Raw genomic sequence first — 20214 nt, forward strand, 5'->3', positions numbered from 1 at the left:
TTCAGGAGTGTGGGTATTGTTTATCTTGAGGCCTATACATTTATTTTGTTTGTAGTATAATGAATGACTCCTGCACTTCATTTTGCAGTTGTTACAATTGATCTCACCGACAGTGCCATGTCCCCTGATGGCAAAAAGTTCCAGCGTGTGAGGTGGGCCTTGACTGAGAAAAAACCTCTGAATTTTGATTTCCTATTTACTTGGGATAATACAGGTAGATAACTCCTCTACTGATACTACTTGTGTTATATTTATGTAATTGCATTTATGTTTCATAATAAATGCTGAGTCACCTTTAACCCTTTAATGACCAGGCCTGAAAAGGAGTTAATGAGCAGCTAAATTTTTCCACTTTTGCCTCTCTGCAGCCATACATTTTTATTTTTTCATTGACGTGGCATGTGAGGCCTTGTGTCATGCGGGAGAAATTGTATTTTATTTATTTTTTCTGCATGGTTTGGGGGTAGAAAAAATTTACTGTATAAGTTATAGAATTTATTTTTGTGGCATGAATATAGAAAAAAGCGTTTTTCTGCATTTGTTTTTTTTTGTATTTTATACCGTTTGTTTCACTCTAAATAACCAGTTAAACGAATTCTTCAGGTTATTCTAGTTGTGTAGATACCTAATGTGTAGGTTGTTTGTTCTTATTTAATGTATGGGCAATAAAAAAAAAAAATTGTCTATAGCCGCTACAATCTGCATGGACCCTTGAGGTTAGGGCTTGGCTATTTAATTAAATTTGATTCTCTCTCAAGGCCTCTGGCGATTCTGTTTAACAGAATCGTTGAATCGATTCTCTAGTGGCACCGTGCTGGAGGATTAAGCTCCGCCTTCGCTTCTTAGTCACCTGCCTGGTCCGCCCCATTTGAGAGGCTGCGCCCCGTTCTGTCCCTGCTTCCCCACGGAACTGCTGTTCTGTACTGAACAAAATTATATAGTACAGAACAGCAGTTCCATGGGAAAGCAGGGACTCTTAGTATAGTGCCACACCGCCCTGTAGATACTACCACCCCCTCCCCCCCTTGTAGATAGCGCCACTGTAGCTCCCTCTAGGAACGGAATACACGGCCAGAGGGCCGGCAATCTCTGGCCGGGGATTCCGCTTCAGGAGGCGTCACGGTCCATATATGGACAGTGACTTCAGGGGCTCCCTCTAGAAGCGGAGTCCCCGGTCAGAGCATTGTCGAGATCACTGGCCGGGGACTCCTATCTTGGGAAATCCCTTGACCTCACTGTCCATATATGAACAGTGTCGCTAGGGGCAACTCCTGGAGCGGAATCCACGGCCAGAGCGTTTCCGACGCTCTGGCAGGGCTAGGACTGGGTGATTTTGCCCAAACAATGTAATGTAGTTGTTTTTTTTTTTTCTCCACCCTATGGCCGATTTACAATTTTGAATCTCTATTCTGTTAACTGGTTCCCGACCGCTGGCTGTGTTTTTACAGCCAGCGGTCAGGGTCCTGAAAACCCGAGCCACAGACTTTTTACGGCTCGGGTTTTAACTTGTTGCCTGAGCGATAGAGCAGCTGAATGTCGTGTCTCCGGCTGTCAGTAACTGCCGGGGACCCTAAGGAGAAGATAGAAGCAGCTTTTGCTGCTTCTGTCTTCTCTGATCACTTATACACAGCGCTCAATGAACGCTGTGTATAGGAATAGAGGCAGCGGCCGCGCCGCTGGCTCTATTGCTCCCGGTGTTCATGTGTCTGGTCACATGATCGCTGGGTGCCGTTACTGACAGATTGCTGCTGGGTCTAACTAGACCCAGCACAGCCCTATTAGTGACAATCGTCACTATATGAGGGCTGATATCGCCTGTAACTGGGACTGTTACAGTGGAAAAACATGGTGTAAAAGAAAGGAAAAAAATATATAAAGTCCCCCAAAGGGACCTTTGAGGGACAGACCATAGTAATAAAAAAAATAGTAAAATGCAAAAAATAATTAATAATAAATACACAAAATACCCACCCCCAAAAAAACTTTGTGCCCCCCCCCCCGGCCAATTATTGTTGTAATGCCAGCGCTGACCCAATTACCCTAATATAGACATGTAATATATTAACATTTACAGTAGACAATGACTATCACAAACAAAAGGTCTACCGTATTTTAGGGTAAACCTATTTTATTACCAAAAAAAATAGCTGAAACGTAAAAAAAAGCTTATTTTTTTTACTATTTTCCAACTTTAAGAATAAGAATTCTAAAATGGCAGAAAGGATGTGTATAAAAACGATAAAAAAAAGAAACCTGCATTGTCTACGGAAAAAATATCGCAAAGATCACGTCTTTAACCCAACAAATAAAAAAGTTATAGCCGTTTAGCCCTTTTTAGCACGCGTTAGTTAAACGGTGTCTGGTCCTGAAGGCTCAAAATAGCCCGGTCCTGAACTGGTTAAATAAACAAAACAAAAAAAAAAACAAGACAAGTCTTGGTGGTGTGGAGGTACTGCTAGTGACAGTGAGTCGTATGGCGGGTGGGGAAGATCGTGTTGGCTAGAGGGGCATCGTCCGGTACAGTGAGGCACCTGGGGCGTGGAGATGTGCCATGAGGGGCCTCAAGGCACTTTGTTGGCAGGGAGATATCTGACGGATAGGAGGCATCACCAGGGCTGCAAGGCACATGGTGTGTGGAAAGGCACCTGGAAGTTGGGTTAGCTACATCAGGCGCAGCGACGTTACTATAGGGATCATGAGACCGCAGCAGAGGCACCTGGAGGTGAAGAATGAAAAAATACAGAGGAGGACTGCCATTTAAAAGTTATGTAAACCGGAAATCATGTTACAATCGTAGACCAGGTCTATTTTGTATCGCCGAGGCCGATTGTAAGAATACGTAATTTAAAGTCACCTTGATGTGACGTTCCCAAGCTCGCACACGCGCCCACACACATTTAGGATTTTACCCGTGCGGTAATTTTGGGTAATGCTAACACCATCGGTAGCCGATAATGAAGATGATAACTTTAGGTTAAATATCTCAGCGAAAAAAAATCCTATCTCAAAATCGGTTTCGGTATTGTTTTCGTATTGAAAAGAGCTTTCCAATGAAAGCTCGACCCCCACCCCCCCCCCCCTCTGTGCCATTTAAGATTTTTCTGCCCCCTAGCCGCCCCCAAGGGGGTGGGGGAGCTTTTCTGGGGGTTAACTGGTAGATTTTATGACCCTATTAAAGCCCACCAAATTTCAAACCTCTACCTCAAGCCGTTCACAAGTTATGAGGGTGTTCCGGAACTTTTGGTGGGCACAAAAAAAAAAAAAAAAAAGATATATATATATATATATATATATATATATATATATATAGTGTGTGTGATTACTGCAACTTTATGATTCGTTTTTATTTAAGATACAGCTGCTCTGTATTCTCTATCAGCGTTGTCGTTCCGTCGAGGGGTTCCATCTGATTTTTCCATCAGGGGAACCCTTCGATGGAAAGGTAAACGGAATCACCATTGCTCTCGATGGTGACGGAAACTTTGCTAATGGTTTCCGTTTGTCACTTTTGTGATAAGATTCCATTGTTTTGACTGAATCAATAGCGCAGTTGAGATCAATGGTGACGCAAACGTAAGCTAAGGTTTTCATTTGCCTTTCCTTTAAGAGGTTAACCCAACGGAAACCTCCAACGGAACCCATCAAGGTGAAGGCATCGCTGATGTGAACAGGCCCTTAGCGAACTATACAGCCACATAGAGAATACGGAGCAGCTGTATCTAAAAAAAAAAAGTAAAACAAATTTGAATAAAGACTAATTATAAAGTTGCACTGACTGCACTTTTTATTGAAAAAAAAAAAAATGCCTTTCAAAGGTGTACATAGCCTTTAATCTAACCTGAGGCTAACGTATGCTGGTAGCAGGAACAGCAAAGTACTAGGTGGTGAGGTGCAACAGGGATACAGTGAGGGTACTGATTTGTGTGTATTGGTGCACAAACAAATGCTAAAAAGGCTGCCAGTTTAGCTAACCTGGGGCACTAAAGCACAACTCATAGCCACTCAAAGCCTGTAAAAAGGCTGAAAGAATTAGCCCGGCCTCCCATTCCCTTATATACAAACAGCCAGCCTGCCCACCAATCTCCATTTACATCCCCCTCCCAAATCTCAGTTTACATCCCCACGCCCTATAACTTTATAAGCTGCCAGACAATAGACGACTAATAGATGCAGTACTGACATGCTGTGCCAGTACCGCGGAGCATTACGTCGGGCATCCACAGGAGGTGGGAGGAAACCGCATTATTACACCCCATACGCTGCCTCCTCACTCACGAGTAAGTGTTGGAAGAGAGCAGCAGGGCGGTGACTAGGTGGCAGGACGGAGCGCCATTATTAAAACTATTCTGTCTAAACATAGAATCGTCGGAGGCCTCAAAGGCAAATTGATTTGATCGCCCTGCCCTAGACAGGGGATTCTGCTCTTAGAGGAAGCCCCTAACTTCGCTGTCCATATATGGTCAGGGAATCCCTGGCCAGAGCGTTGGCAATGCTCTGGCTGGAGATTCCGCTCCTAGAGGGAGATAGTAGCGCTATCTACAGGGGGTCGGGTGTGTGGCACCATCTACATGGGCACTGTGAGGCACTATATGGGGGTATCTCACTATCTACTTGGGCACTGTGGCACTATTTATGTGGGCTTTGGTACTCCCGCTTTATTTGTGGGCACTGTGGTGTGTTCAGGGAGTTGGGAAAAAAAAATACCCTGACAAATTAAATCCATCCTTTTTTTTTTAAATTATGTTTTTTTAATGGCCACGAAAAATGGACAGACTGACAGTAAACAGATGAAAATTTGAAGACACACTGATGCAAAACGGCCATGAAAAACTGACCGGTGACTGGCCTCATGCACACGACCGTTGTGCCACTCGGGCCGTTTTTGATGGCATCCGAGTGGCACCCGATAGTCTTCACGGACCCATTCACATAGCGGGTGACTCGGGTCCGTGAAAAATGGTCCGTGTCTCTGATCCGAGGAAAGATGGGGCCTGTCCTATCTTTCCTTTGATCACTGACTGGACTCGGACGGCACACACGGTCGTGTGCATTAAGCGTTGGGCTACATTCACACGACAGTGAAAAAAATGGCCATTAAAAACTTATGCAAAATGGCCATGAAAAACTGACAGTTGATCAATGAGTCAACAAATTTTCATCCATTTCCAGTCCATCTATCCGTTTTTAATGGCTGTTTGCCATTCGTTTGTCATGGCCGTTAAAAAAAAAAAACTGATGAATTTTTTTTTATTTTTTTTTGTCCAGACGCCCTGAAAATACCACAGTGCCCACATAGTGCCACAGTGCCCACTGTAGATAGTCACGCCTCCATATACTGCCAGAGTGCCCATGTAGATGGTGCCATCTACAGGGGTGCAGCGCTAACCCCCAACTGTAGATAGCAGCCGCCCCCCACTGTAGATAGCACCACCCCCTCTGTCCGGGGATTTCACTCCTAGAGGGAGCCCCTGATGTCTTTGTCCATATATGGACAGTGACGCCAGGGGCTTCTCCAGTAGCGGAATCCCCTGGCCAGACCATCGGCCGGGGATTCCGCTCTGGCAGGGGATTCCAGGGGTAGCCACTGACGTCACTATCCATATATGGACAGTAACGCCAGGGGCTTCTCTGGTAGCGGAATACCCTGGCCAGAGCGTTGGCTGGGGATTCCGCTCTGGCAGGGGATTCCAGGGGTAGCCACTGACGTCACTATCCATATATGGACAGTAACGCCAGGGGCTTCTCCAGTGGCGGAATCCCCTGGCCAGAGCATCGGCCGGGGATTCCGCTCCTTCAAGCTACAATGGTGCTATCTGGAGGGGGGGGGGGGAGAGTGCCATCTGGGGGGGGAGCGCTAGCTACAGGGGGGGTGGTTGGAGGGGGACAGTCCCAGGCCAGTGATCTCGTGATGCTCTAGCCAGTGACTCAACAGTTGAAAGCCCAACATCACTGTCCATATATGGATAGTAAAGTCAAGGGCTTCCCCGGGCTCAGCGCTCAAAGTAGTGCTGTGTGCGTGGAAACTTCGGCCAGGATCAGATTTTATCGGCCGTTACAAGGATTGATGCATAAAAAACGGCCGGTAAAAACTGATCCATTGAGTTCTATGGGAGCCGTGGCGCCAAAATGGCCAAAAATAGGGCATGTCCTATTATTTGACGGCCAGTTTTCGCGTGCTGTTAGAGAAAAAAAAAAACGGCGGCGTGTGAATACAGCCATAGAACTCCATTCTGAAAACGGCCGTGTGATGCATTTAATCGGCTGATCCTCCTGAAAGTGTCTCTTTAAATGGACATAGGGGTGATGGTTGTTATTCAATACGTTTGGCCAGGAGAAGTAGAGAGCTTAGTCTGTGTGTGCACAGATAGTATCGGGTAGCACTGGAATGCTCTGGGAGTGTTAGCCTTGAAGCCATGGCGGCAGTAGCCCTTAATAAGCTCTGGAAGTCATCAGGAGGTAAAAGCTGCAAAGTACTATCGAAAAGGGGGGACTGGGATGACTACTAAGGAGGACGTGCAGACCTGTTCCATTCCAAATAGTTGCTACAAGAAAAGGGAGAGGAGGGTAAACCTCTAAAGAGGATTTCTAGGTCAAAAGGGGCTTGTCTACCAAAGTTTGTTCTAGGAACTATGTGGTAAGCTGAAAGCTTTCTCGGATCTGCTGTTTGTGAGGTGCCAGTAGTCGTATGATAAGGGTATGTTCACACAGCTTATTTTCGGGCCGTAAACGGACGAAAAATCGGAAGCAGAACGCCTCCAAACATTTGCCCATTGATTTCAATGGGAAAAACTGCGTTCTGTTCCGACGGGCTGTTTTTTTACGCGGTCGTTTTTTTAAAAAAAAGGCCACAAAAAAGGAGTGTATGTCATTTCTTCAGAAGTTTATGGAGCCGTTTTTCATTGATTCTATAGAAAAACAGCTCCAAAAACGGCCGTGAAAAAAGCGAGTTGCTTAAAAAACATCTAAAAATGAGAGGCTGCTTTCCCTTGAAAACATCTCCATATTTTCAGACGTTTTTGGTTAACACTGATTTATTTTTGCAGAAATGCATTGACCCAGTCCATTCAATGTAAAAAGTGAGCTTCTCTAGAAATATATGTAGAGTAGGTTGATTGGGTGCTAGCTAGGTTTCGCTGATAGTTTTGCCAAAGCATATATGCAGAAGAAAAGTCCTTTGGGGGGGTTTAGGCATGTCTGAATATGTAGACGAAGCCCATTAAAGTCAATAAGTTCCATCGTGCGCCGTTGTCAGTCATGTGATGGTTCTATCACTGCCGTCATTTTCGGAGTTTTGCTCCTATTATGGAGCAGAACAACTGAAATGACCAACGCAGATGTGAACAGGCTGGAAACCTTTTTTGGTGCACATTTTGTTGCAGCCGTTTTTTTTTGTAACCAAAGTCTGAAGTGGATCCAGGAGGAAGCAAAAGTATAAGTTCTTCCTTTCTATGTTACCCATTGCTTTTGAAATCACTTCTGGCTTTGGCTCAAACATCTGCAACAAAAACTTGTGTGTTCTCATCCTATGTAAGAAGTTGTGGACGCTTCGATAACAAGTCGTACTTGCGATGTTCTCCATGAGGAAATTAAGTTTAGGAGAGATATATCCTCTATTCTCTGTCTTTAGGGACATTTCCATGGAGGAGACAGAGGGGATGAATTTGATGGTTATGGATAATGTATCGAAATTCCATCACATTTTATGGGAAGATTATTTTGCCTGTCCAAACGTTGGACACCATTGTGGAACCCCACAAATTCCATCATAAATCATGGGGTTTTTCAGGCCCAGTGGTATCCATCGTTTGACGGAGCCGACACTGCGTCGTTGCTTCCATTATAAATCTAATATGGAGATATTGCTTGATCTCTATTACTTTAGCTAAAATGACAACCTGTGAGAGGATGATATGCTCACTAATAATCCAGTTTTTGTTTTGACTTTTTTTTTTTTTTTTTTTTTTTTTAATTTTCAGAAGAACCATCCATACTCTCCTATTTTTCTAAATATGTTGTTAAGGAATGTCAATTTAAAATAAATTCTGGAGTTTCAAGGGAACTGAACTGTCCTGTGTTGAAGAGTGATGAGCTGCATGGTAAAGAAGAAGAGTCATGCAGTGCAACGGAGTTTTTTGAATGGCTTGGTGCCATCAGCAATAATATTGACTGGTAGGTAGATTATTTGCAATTTTCTATCTAGATTACGACCTACATTACATGTGCGTTTATAGCAGCTGAAATGAATGGGAGTCAATTGACAAGAATGTCACAGATTATTACAGTATCCAGAAAGTGATGAGTTACAGACTAAAGAGTGATAGGGAACATAGCCTTATTTAGGTATCCAGCAGTACAATGGAGCTGCCATCCTCTAACGATAATGAGATGACTGCTTGTTTTGACCCAATCTATTCAGCAAAGCTGGCAAGTGAGCTACAGGAGATCTCAACCAGTTGTGACCAAATATTAACAAAACAAACAAATTATATAGATTATATATGAGAGAGCGAGAGAGAATCTCTTTCTCAATTAATTAAATACCATCAAAAAGTTAATTTATTTCAGTAATTAAATTTAAAAAGTGGAACTCATATTATATAGATTCATTACACCGTGATCTATTTCCTGCATATTTTTTTTTTCTTTTAATGTTGATGATTATGGCTAACAGTTAATGAAAACCCCAAATTTAGTCTCTCAGAATATTAGAATATTATATGTGATTTAAAACTGAAGGCCTACTGAAAAGTCTGTCCACTATATGCACTCAATACTTGGTCGGGGCTCCTTTTGCATGAATTACTGCATCAATGCGGCGTGGCATGGGGGCGACCAGCCTGTGGCACTGCTGAGGTGTTATGGAAGCTCAGGTTGCTTTGATAGCGGCCTTCAGCTCGTCTGCATTGTTAGGTCTGGTGTCTCTCTTCTTCCTCTTGACAATACCCTATAGATTCTCTATGGGGTTTAGGTCAGGCGAGTTAGCTTGCCAATCAAGCACAGTGATACTGCGGTTATTAAACCAGGTATTGGTACTTTTGGCAGTGTGGGCAGGTGCCAAGTCCTGCTGGAAAATGAAATCCACATCTCCATAAAGCTCATAAGCTTTAACATTTCGGAATTAAAAATAATTTTTAAATCGGGCTTAATCTATATAATGAGCTTTTCACTTTTTTAATTGAATTACTGAAATTGACTTTTTGATATTCAAATTCATTGAGAATGACGTGTACGTACGTACGTACGTACGTACGTACGTACGTACATATATATATATATATATATATATATATATATATATACACACACACACACACACACTACCATTCAAAAGTTTGGGGTCACCTAGACAATTTTGTGTTTTCCATGAAAACTCACACTTATATTTATCAAATGAGTTGCCAAATGACTAGAAAATATAGTCCAGACATTGACAAGGTTAGAAATAATGATTTTTATTTGAAATAATAATTTTCTCCTTCAAACTTTGCTTTCGTCAAAGAATGCTCCATTTGCAGCATTGCAGACCTTTGGCATTCTAGCTGTTAATTTGCTGAGGTAATCGGGAGAAATTTCACCCCATGCTTCCAGAAGGCCCTCCCACAAGTTGGATTGGCTTGATGGGCAATTCTTGCGTACCATACGGTCAAGCTGCTCCCACAACAGCTCTATGGGGTTGAGATCTGGTGACTGCGCTGGCCACTCCATTACAGATGGAATACCAGCTGCCTGCTTCTTCCCTAAATAGTTCTTGCATAATTTGGAGGTGTGATTTGGGTCATTGTCCTGTTGTAGGATGAAATTGGCTCCAATCAAGCGCTGTCCACAAGGTATGGCATGGCGTTGCAAAATGGAGTGATAGCCTTCCTTATTCAAAATCCCTTTTACCTTGTACAAATCTCCCACTTTACCAGCACCAAAGCAACCCCAGACCATCACATTACCTCCACCATGCTTGACAGATGACGTCAGGCACTCTTCCAGCATCTTTTCAGTTGTTCTGCGTCTCACAAATGTTCTTCTGTGATCCAAACACCTCAAACTTCGATTCGTCTGTCCATAACACTTTTTTCCAATATTCCTCTGTCCAATGTCTGTGTGCTTTTGCCCATATTAATCTTTTCCTTTTATTAGCCAGTCTCAGATATGGCTTTTTCTTTGCCACTCTGCCCTGAAGGCCAGCATCGCGGAGTCGCCTCTTCACTGTAGACGTTGACACTGGCGTTTTGCGGGTACTATTTAATGAAGCTGCCAGTTGAGGATCTGTGAGTTGTCTATTTCTCAAACTAGAGACTCTAATGTACTTATCTTGTTGCTCAGTTGTGCAGCGGGGCCTCCCACTTCTCTTTCTACTCTGGTTAGAACCTGTGTGTGCTGTCCTCTGTAGGGAGTAGTACACACCGTTGTAGGAAATCTTCAGTTTCTTGGCAATTTCTCACGTGGATTAGCCTTCATTTCTAAGAACAAGAATAGACTATCGAGTTTCACATGAAAGCTCTCTTTTTCTAGCCATTTTGAGAGTTTAATCGAACCCACAAATCGAATGCTCCAGGTTCTCAACTAGCTCAATGGAAGGTCAGTTTTATAGCTCCTCTAAACAGCAAAACTGTTTACAGCGGTGCTAACATAATTGCACAAGGGTTTTCAAGTGTTTTCTAATCATCCATTAGCCTTCTAACAGTTAGCAAACACAATGTACCATTTGTATATGTATTTTATTTTATTTTTTATATTTTACTGGAAAAAATATCATTTTCTTTTTTCACAGCCCAATTCTAATAAAATCTATTAAACACCTGTGTAGTCAAAATGCTCCCTATACCCCTTGAGGGGTATAGTTTCTAAATAGTCGCTTCTGAGGGAGTTTTGCTGTACAGGTACTTTCGGGGCTCTGCAAATGCAACAAGGAACCTGAAGACCAGTTTAGCAAAATATGCGCTCCAAAAGCCATATGGCGCTCCTTCCCTTCTTAGCCCTGCCGTCTGCACAGATAGCAGTTTATGACCACATATGGGGTGTTAGTGCACTCTGAAGACATTGTGTTACAAATTGTGGGGTGTTTTTGTGAAAAAATTATTTCATGGCCCAATTCTAGTAAAAGTCCATAAAAAACCTGGGGGGGGGGGTCAAAATTCTCACTACTACCCTAGATTAATTCCTTTAGAGGTGTAGTTTACAAAATGGAGTCTTTATGGGGGTGTTTCTTATGTTTTTCAATCAAAGGCCTCTGCAAACCTATATAATTGTGCATAGAAAACATTCTAATAAAAAATAGGTGCTCCAGTATTATCTGTTTTACAAGCAGAGAAATTAAAATTTTGGAAAATGCGTTTTTCTTTTTCAAACTTTTAGATGCATTTTGGTATTTTTAACAAACTGCGAATGTGTTGACCAAAATATACCACTTAAAGAGGCTCTGTCACCACATTATATGTGCCCTGTCTCTTACATAAGGAGATGGGCGCTGTAATGTAGGTGACAGTAATGCTTTTTATTAAAAAAACCGATCTTTTTTCACAACGTTAGGAGCGATTTTGGTTTATGCTAATGAGCTTTCTTAATGCCCAAGTGGGCGTACTTTTACTTTCGACCAAGTGGGCGTTGTACAGAGGAGTGCATGACTCTGACCAATCGGCATCATGCACTCCTCTCCATTCATTTACTCTGCACTAGCGATATAGTTATATCACTATGTGCAGCTACATACACAAGCCCTAACATTACTACATTGTCCTGATAATGAATACACACGACCATCCAGCCCGGATGTCATGTGTACTCAGAATCCTGACACTTCTGACTTTTTTTTTTTTTTTTTTTTTGTGAGATTCCGGCAAGTGAAACCAAATCTCGCGAGATTACGGAGCTGAACGAGATTTGGTTTCACTTGCCGGAATCTCACAAAAAAAGATTCAGAAGTGTCAGGATTCTGAGTACACATGACGTCCAGGCTGGATGGTCATGTGTATTCATTATCAGGACACTGTAGTAATGTTAGGGCTTGTGTATGTAGCTGCACATAGTGATATATCGCGTAGGGAATTCTGAGTTGGTAAAACTAGATTTCCTGTTCAGGGACCTCATTTATCAGCCAGTGTGAAGAGCAGTTAAGAGCATCTCTCACTCACAAGGACTCGGTACGTCTCTGTATGTGGACAACCTCTTAAATTCCAACAAGAACTATGTAATGCCAAATTTTCCATGTGGTAGCACTGGAATTGAACACTTGCAGCTGGGTTCCTCTACAGATTACAGCTGATCACTGAAGTTTGTCATTTGGACACCCTATGATCAGCTTATCATCAGGGCACCCTTCTAACAGAAATTGTCTTTCTTTTTTTTTTCTCTTCTGTATTTAACATCAATCATAATTGTCCTTCGCATTTACACCATGAGTAATTGAGATGTCTGACAATGTCATCATTTCTATATTTTCTTTTAGGGAAAATGAGTCTTCTAGCTTCATATCAAGTTTTTGCTGTCCAGAACCAAACATTTTAATTGAACAAGCACATTTATGTACAATTACTGGATTCATAACGCCAGCGAAAATCCAGAAGTTGGTGAAGCAGCTTCGGTAAGACACGAAAATGTATCTATTTTTGTTTCAGTCAGACTGTCTTTATTTTTATTATTATTTCTGTCTGTCCGAACTGGGAAGTGTCTGGCATATTGAGCTCCAATCCATCCCCTTGCCCTCCCCTCTGCAGTTGATTGACAGCTCTGCTTCTCAACTGTCAATCAACTGCAGAGGGTAGTCGTTGGCGCTCAAAATGCCAGACGCTGCAAACCTAACTTGCATGTGGCAGGGTAATAAAAAAATTTTTTTTCTTTATCCTGATGCAAAGACTAAGATATTCAACAGTGGTATGTTTCTATTGCTTTACCCTATCGCTAACTAGCAGTGTCAGCGGTTTGAGAGGCTCAAAACTAATTCCATACTCCCTTAACCACTTCCTGACCAGGAGCTTTACCTCCCTTCCTGACCAGGCCCATTTTTAAGTTTCATGTGCCAATTTAAAAGCAAATTGTCCTACTATTTTTCCAACCTACATGTATTTGGTCTTTTTTTTTTTTTTTTTTTATCAGAAAATATTGGGCTTCCATATTGTGTAAAAAAATAATAGCTATATTTTCCTTTTTTTTTAAAAATATGGAAGGAAAAATGGAAAAAAAAGTAGAAAGAAATGTGAATGTGTAAATTTAGGTGATTGTTTTGTTTTTTTACACATCTGATGCATGCCACTGGCTAAACACCTGAATACATATTTGGCAACTTCTGCCGACTTCAATGATACCAAATATATGTGCGCATTTCTTGCACACTGGGCGCAAGGTGGCGCTTACAATGAATGGTGCGCAAACTGGCTTTTAGAGAAAAAATTTCCAAAGCTGGTTCGTTGATGCCACGACCATTACAGATGTGACGTTTTCAGTCCACAAAAACTGATGGCCTATCTTCAGGATAGGCCATCAATATCTGATCTGTCAGGGTCCGACGCCCGGCACCCCTGTCGATCGGCTGTTTTAAAGGGCCCACAGTGTACGTACGAGCACTGCTTCCCCTCCATTTCCTTTACTCCTCACACTGAATCGCGGACACACTTGTAGCGGCGGTTCACAGTTTTACAGCTTTCTCCCATTCAAGTGTATACTGTGAACTGCTACTACAAGTGTGTCCGCGATTCACAGTGTGAGCAGTAAAGGAAATGAAGGGGAAGCGACGATCGTACGAGCGGCCCTGTTAAAACAGCCGATCTGCAGGGAGACGGGCCACCACCGATCAGATATTGATGGCTTATCCTGAGGATAGGCCATCAATTTTTGTGGACGGGAAAACCCCTTTGACACCCCAAAAATGATTATTTTATGGAAAGTAGACCCCAAGGTATTTAACGCCCTATCAAAGATTTGAATATCTGCAGTGTAAAATGTTTCCACATGCAGATGAGTTTTGTAAAATCTCATCTACTTGCCTTGTACTGTAATCCGCTGCAGACTTTGCCTGCGCAAAGTCGCAGGTAAAATTTGCATTGAATTCGCCACATGTAACGTTACCCTATGGCCCAGTTCACATTGAGTTTTTTTGGTGCTGATTTTGACGTGGAATCCGCGCACTATACGGCCGAAATTGTTGTTTTTTTCCCTGGCGGCTGTGAGGCAGAAAAAGCGTTTTACGCTTGCGGTCCCCAATGGCCTCGAGCGAGAAACACGTCAAAAAAGCACAGGCAGGTCAAAATCTGCCTCAATATTCCTTCAGGAATCTGCCTGCAAAATAATCCGTGTGAGTTACATGGTGACTTTGGCCACAACAGAAGTCGTCCAAACCAAAGATCGCTATGTCCCACAGCCTACACCGCAAGTAATGAAAGTCTATGTGGTTGCGTTACGACCTGCAAGTAAGGGGGGATTCACACGAGCGTGTATTCGGTCCGTGCGGGCCGCGTGGTTTTCACGCGGCACGCATGGACCAATGCAAGTCTATGGGGCAGTACAGACAGTCCGTGCTTTTTGCGCAGCGTTTGTCTGCTGCGCAAAAAGCGCGACAGGTTCAAGAACTCTGCGTATTTCGCGCATCGCGCTCCCATTGAAGTCAATGGGTGCGTGAAAACCACGCAGGTTGCACGGAAGCACTTCCGTGCGAACCGACTGAAACAGCGCACCAGTTGTCAAAAGGATGAATGTAAACAGAAAAGCACCACGTGCTTTTCTGTTTCCGAACATCCAAACGGAGTGTCTTTGCGATGAGCGAAGCCGGACAAGCGAACCGAACTTCACCGGGTTCGGCCGAACTCGGCAAAAAAATTATCGGTACGCGACGTCAGGAGATAGTCACTGTCCATGGTGCTGAAAGAGTTAAACTGTTTCAGGACCATGGACAGTGACTTCCGATCCCAATATACATGAACCTGTAGAAAAAAACACGAAGTTCTGACTTACCGATAACTCCCGGCTTCTTCCTCCAGTCTGACCTCCCGGGATGACAATTCAGTCCAAGTGACAGCTCCAGCCAATCACAGGCCAAGCACAGGCTGCAGCGGTCACATGGACTGCCGCGTCATCCAGGGAGGTGGGGCCCGATGTCAAGAGAGGCGTGTCACCAAGGCAACGGCCGGGAAGTTCTCGGTAAGTACGAACTTTTTCTTTTTTTTAACAGGTTGCTGGATATTGTGTTCGGCATTCACTGTCGAGGGTGCTGAAAGAGTTACTGCCGATCAGTTAGCTCTTTCAGCACCTTGGACAGTGACGGGCGTCGACTAGCCTCATCTCTATGATGGCTGCGCGAAAAGCACGCAGCCGCTCATCATACACGGATGACACACGCAGCTGTCAAATGGTTTTTGCGCGCGCAAAACGCCGCTTTGTTTGCGCGTGCAAAAACGCAACGTCCGTCTGTATCTGCCCTAACTGCGACACGACAGTTTGGGTTCCTTGCAGCTGTCATGTCGTAGCAACTTGTGCGTTGCAACACAACGACATTGACTTTTCATTACATGCAATGTAGGCTACGGGACATAGCTATCTTTGGCTGGTTTACATGTGTCGTGCGCGGCCAAAGTCGCCGTGTAGCAGCTAGACAAATTTATTGACAAATTTAATTTTAAAAAAGGTGTGTGTGTGTGTGTGTGTGTGTTTGTTTGTTCTCTTCCTTTCTGGCAGTCTGCCAGAGAGGGAGAAGATGCAACTGGTGATCGCTGTGGCAGACTGCCAGAAAGGGAGAAGAGTAATGTGTAAAAAAAAAAAAAGGCTTTCACAGCAACCACCTGACCAGAGACCACTCTGAAGCTCTCTAGACAGCTGCATCATGGAACTCCTTACCGTCGGCACGCATGTGATAGCTGTGACAGGCTGTCACGGAATTCACATAGCTGAGCTCCTTACCGTTGGCGCGCAAGCTCTGCTGGGAGGAGCAATGTGATCGTTGTCACAACGATCACATGACCGGAGACCACACAGCAGTATCACGGAGCAAAATGCCGCCAGGGAGCGGCAAACCTGCTAACTCTGCAGGACATTCTGGAATGGCCCTGCAGAGTTAATTGCGGACCGCCCGGATGTTTATAGTCTGGGCGGTCCGCAAGTCGTTAATGACAAGTACAATTTTCAGTTTTTCATTTTTCTTTTTTTTTTCCTCCAAAAGCCATAACTATATTTTTTTATTTCTACAGAGCTGTATGAGGGCTTGTTTTTTGCAGGACGAGTTGTAATTGTTCATGGCACCATTTAATTTACCATCTAATGTAATGGGAAACTGAACAACAATTCTTTGTGGGGTGAAATGGGCAAAAAACAGCAATTCCACCACAGTTTTATTGGCTTTAGTTTTTAAGGCATTCATCGTGTGATAAAAAGACATGTTAAATTTACTCTCCGGGTTTATACTATTCCGGCAATATCAAATTTATATGGTTTGTTTTGTGTGTTACCACATTTACAAGTAAAAAAAATTTGCTTTGTTTCGCCACATTCTGAGAGCCATAACTTTTCTTTTTATTCTGTCAATTGAGCAGTATGAGGGCTTATTTTTTGCAGGGTGAACTGTAGTTTTTTTTTATTTTTATTAACTTTTTTCAGGAGCTTTGCTAACCAATCAAACAATTCTGTTTTTTTTTATTGAAATTTTTTTTTTTAGTGTTCACCGTGCGGGTTAAAGAGGCTCTGTCACCAGATTTTCAAACCCCCTATCTCCTATAGCAGCAGATCGGCGCTGCAATGTAGATAACAGTAACGTTTTGTTTTTTTCAAAAACGAGCATTTTTGGCCAAGTTATGACCATTTTTATATTTATGCAAATGAGCCTTTCTTATGTACAACTGGGCGTGTTTAATCTTATTTCCAACTGGGCGTGTATTGTGTGTGTACATCTAGGCATTTTTACTTGTTTTACTAACTGGGCATTGTGAATGGAAGTGTATGATGACGAATCGGCATCATCCACTTCTCTTCGTTACCACCCAGCTTCTGGCAGTTCAGACGCACAGCGTGTCCTCGCTCGTTCCTCCTGTGGGAGGAAGTGAGTGACGTCACAGCGTGATCTCGCGAGGACACGCTGTGTGTCTGTGCACTGCCAGAAGCTGGGTGGTAACGAAGAGAAGTGGATGATGCTGATTCGTCAGCATCATACACTTCTATTCACAACGCCCAGCTAGTAAAACAAGTAAAAACGCCCGGATGTACACACACAATACACGCCCAGTTGGACATAAGAGGCTCATTTGCATAAATATAAAAATGCTCATAACTTGGCCAAAAATGCTCGTTTTTTAAAAAAAAACAAACACGTTCCTGTTATCTACATTGCAGCGCCGATCAGCTACAATAGGAGATAGGGGTTTGAAAATCTGGTGACAGAGCCTCTTTAAATAACGTTATATCGTAATAGTTTGGACTATTACGTAGGGATGCACAATGCATCGAAACTTCGATACTGTGCATCCCCAAACGGTTCGATACCGTTATTTCATGTATTTCGATACTTAGCTGTGCTGCCGCACAGCTCAGTATAGTAACACATGAATGTATGAGAGCGGGGCTACGTTCCTGAGTCCTGACATGTGCGCGCCGTCAGGATGATGCGATGCGGCCGGCGCTGCACTAATGATCTGCGGCACTAAAGACAGAACATGGCGGGCGCACTACAAAACACCCCCATGTTCTGTCTTCAGTGCCTGAACCGCCGCTCATTAGTGCAGCGCCGGCCGCATCTCCTCATGCTGACCACACGCGCACTTCCTGTCAGCACCGGGGCAATGACTGTATTACACTGCCGCAGCCCCGCTGGCGGATATCAGAGAAACCTCTGATCTCCGCCGTTATTCCCATGAATGCTAAGTTCGCAGCAGACTGCAGCATTCAGGAGAAAATGAGAAGGGGGGGGGATGCCCCTTGGATCACGCCACAGGGAATTCCTGTGACGCGATTTAGGGACATACCATATATGGCCAGACAGCCCAGGGTCCATTGAAGGACCCCAGGGCTGTCTTACCTAAGTATGCCCTAACAAGAAATATGGTATGTCCTAACAACTGCCTGTGTACTATAAGTACACAGGCTAATGTACTGTAATATAGACATATGCCAGTGCATTAAAGTTTAAAAAATAAAGTCAAAACAAAGTAATGTTAAATTTTAAAAAAAATACACATACACCTTTTTTACAATAAACATTAAAATAAGTCTCAATACATAAAATATACACATAATCGGTATTGGCGCGGCCGTAATAACCTGCACAACAATTTTTTTGCATCATTTATGATGTGTACGCTGTAAAAAAAATTAAATAAAAACTGCTTTCTATCACTTATTGTGGGGCACAAGGTGTGATGAATTTAACCTCCATGTGCCTCACATTAATAGTAATTAACCCCATTATGTACCTCACACATTAACCCATTATGACTGAGAAACATAATGGGGTTAATTACTATTAATGTGAGTCACGTGGAGGTTAAATTAATAATCACACCTCGCTCCTCACATCAGAAAATGGAAGAACTTTTTTTTTAATTATTATTAATGTTGGCAAAGTATCGAATTGGTATCGAAATCGCAATACTACACAATGTATCGGTATCAAAGTCCAAATCCTGGTATCGTGACATCCCTACATTTACGGATGCGGCAATAGCAGTTATGCTAATTACATTTATTTAACTTTACTTTAGAGAAAAAATGGGAAAAAGAGGGTTGTTTTTTTTTTAAAAAAAATTTAATTTTAATTTATTTTTTTTTAACAAAAAGAAAAAGCAGTTCGATGAATTTTTTAAGTATCCTTAGAGGACTTGAAACAGCTTTCGTTGGATTGCTTGCGCTATATACTTCAGTATTAATGGCAGGGCTTAATAGGAGCACAAAGAGGGCAGACCTGGGGGCCCTCATTGGGATCCCACGCTGCCATATCAATGATCGGCACGTTGCGGGGGTCCGAAGGGCTGTCCAAGGGAGTTGCACCCTCTTTCCAGCGCCTTAGGTCCTTTGGTCGCTATTGACCTCGGCATCTAAGTGGTTAAACAGGCGGAAATCAAAGTGATCTTGCGACAATGCGTTGATGGGTTAATACCGATGTATTGTTCAGACATTTGTATACTGGGAAGATACTGATCTAGTTTTGCAAGTATTCATCCTGACAACTGCCTTGGGAAATCCTGCAATGTTAAGGCATCACAAGTTTCTATAGCAACCGTCCAAATGCAGAAGGAACGGCTTCCACATCTAGAAATAGTGCTCCATATGACTTCCCAATCCAGTTGATGGCAGAACACACAGGAATGTATTCTGCCCTCGAACACCACACATTAAGGTTGACACTCGACCAGGATTCCTCCATGCCAACATTTCTTTATATATTGTGCCCGTGATGGGAAATGCAAACATATTTCAATCAATTACAGGAATCTTTGATTATTCTGTGATGTTTTTTTTCTCTGTTTTTATTGTAGTGAATATTTTAATGAACCAAAGTTGAGTCAATGGGTATCGCTCATGGTACATGGTTTTGCAGACAGTCCTGTATCTTGGAGGGAAAGCGAACATGGCTTCTTCAAAGGTGGTGAAAATTTGTACTGTTTTGTCATCTTCAATAATGAGGACTATTGGCTGCAAATGGCTGTTGGAACAAATGATGGCTGCCCTCCATAATCTGGACCAAAATTATTATTTATTGACAATATATAGGATATTTAAATCTGACAAAATACTGAATCTTTTTTTTTTTTTTTCAATGTATCCACTGTTTCTTTTTACTATAGAAAAAAATGTATGTTAATTTTATTATAAGTTCACTTTGGGCCCGAATTGTCTAATCCATAAAATAAAGGAAGCTTTTATTTTTAAATTACCTGTACTAAATTGTTTTTGTTTTTTTTAACTAAATTATCTTTTTGTAAAGATACAATTCCAAAGATATAAAAAAATAATTTTGTTTGTTTGTTTTTTACTGTGAGATTGCTGTAATCCCTTGGAGATGCATCAAATTTTACTTGTTTATTTCCATAGTCTCATTCCAAGAGCCATAACTTCCGACCTATTAGGGCTTGTTTTTTTGTGGGACTAGTAGCAGTTTTTAATGGCACTGTTTAATGTGCCATAAAATGTACTGGGAAACTGGAAAGAAATTCTTTGTTGGGTGAAAAAAAAAAAAAGAGATTCCTACATTATTTGGTTTTGTTTTTTACGGCGCTCACCATGCAGTAAAAACGGCATGTTAACTTTATT

General features: G+C 42.6%; 1 protein-coding gene across 2 annotated transcripts in view; it reads left to right on the forward strand.

The window, feature by feature from the left end:
* The window catches only part of RPP40 (ribonuclease P/MRP subunit p40), a 35212-nt gene extending 15375 nt beyond the window's left edge, over window positions 1-19837 (forward strand). For both annotated transcript variants that reach the window (XM_075828460.1, XM_075828461.1), the window contains 4 exons: window positions 89-214; window positions 7977-8169; window positions 12440-12574; window positions 19440-19837. In XM_075828460.1, coding sequence (XP_075684575.1) covers window positions 89-214; window positions 7977-8169; window positions 12440-12574; window positions 19440-19638 — 653 coding nt within the window. In that variant the 3' untranslated portion in view covers window positions 19639-19837. The remainder of the gene's footprint in view (window positions 1-88; window positions 215-7976; window positions 8170-12439; window positions 12575-19439) is intronic.
* Window positions 19838-20214: the final 377 nt, after the last annotated feature.

Source organism: Rhinoderma darwinii, chromosome 5 (genome assembly GCF_050947455.1).
Source record: "Rhinoderma darwinii isolate aRhiDar2 chromosome 5, aRhiDar2.hap1, whole genome shotgun sequence".
Classification (NCBI taxonomy): Eukaryota; Metazoa; Chordata; class Amphibia; order Anura; family Rhinodermatidae; genus Rhinoderma; species Rhinoderma darwinii.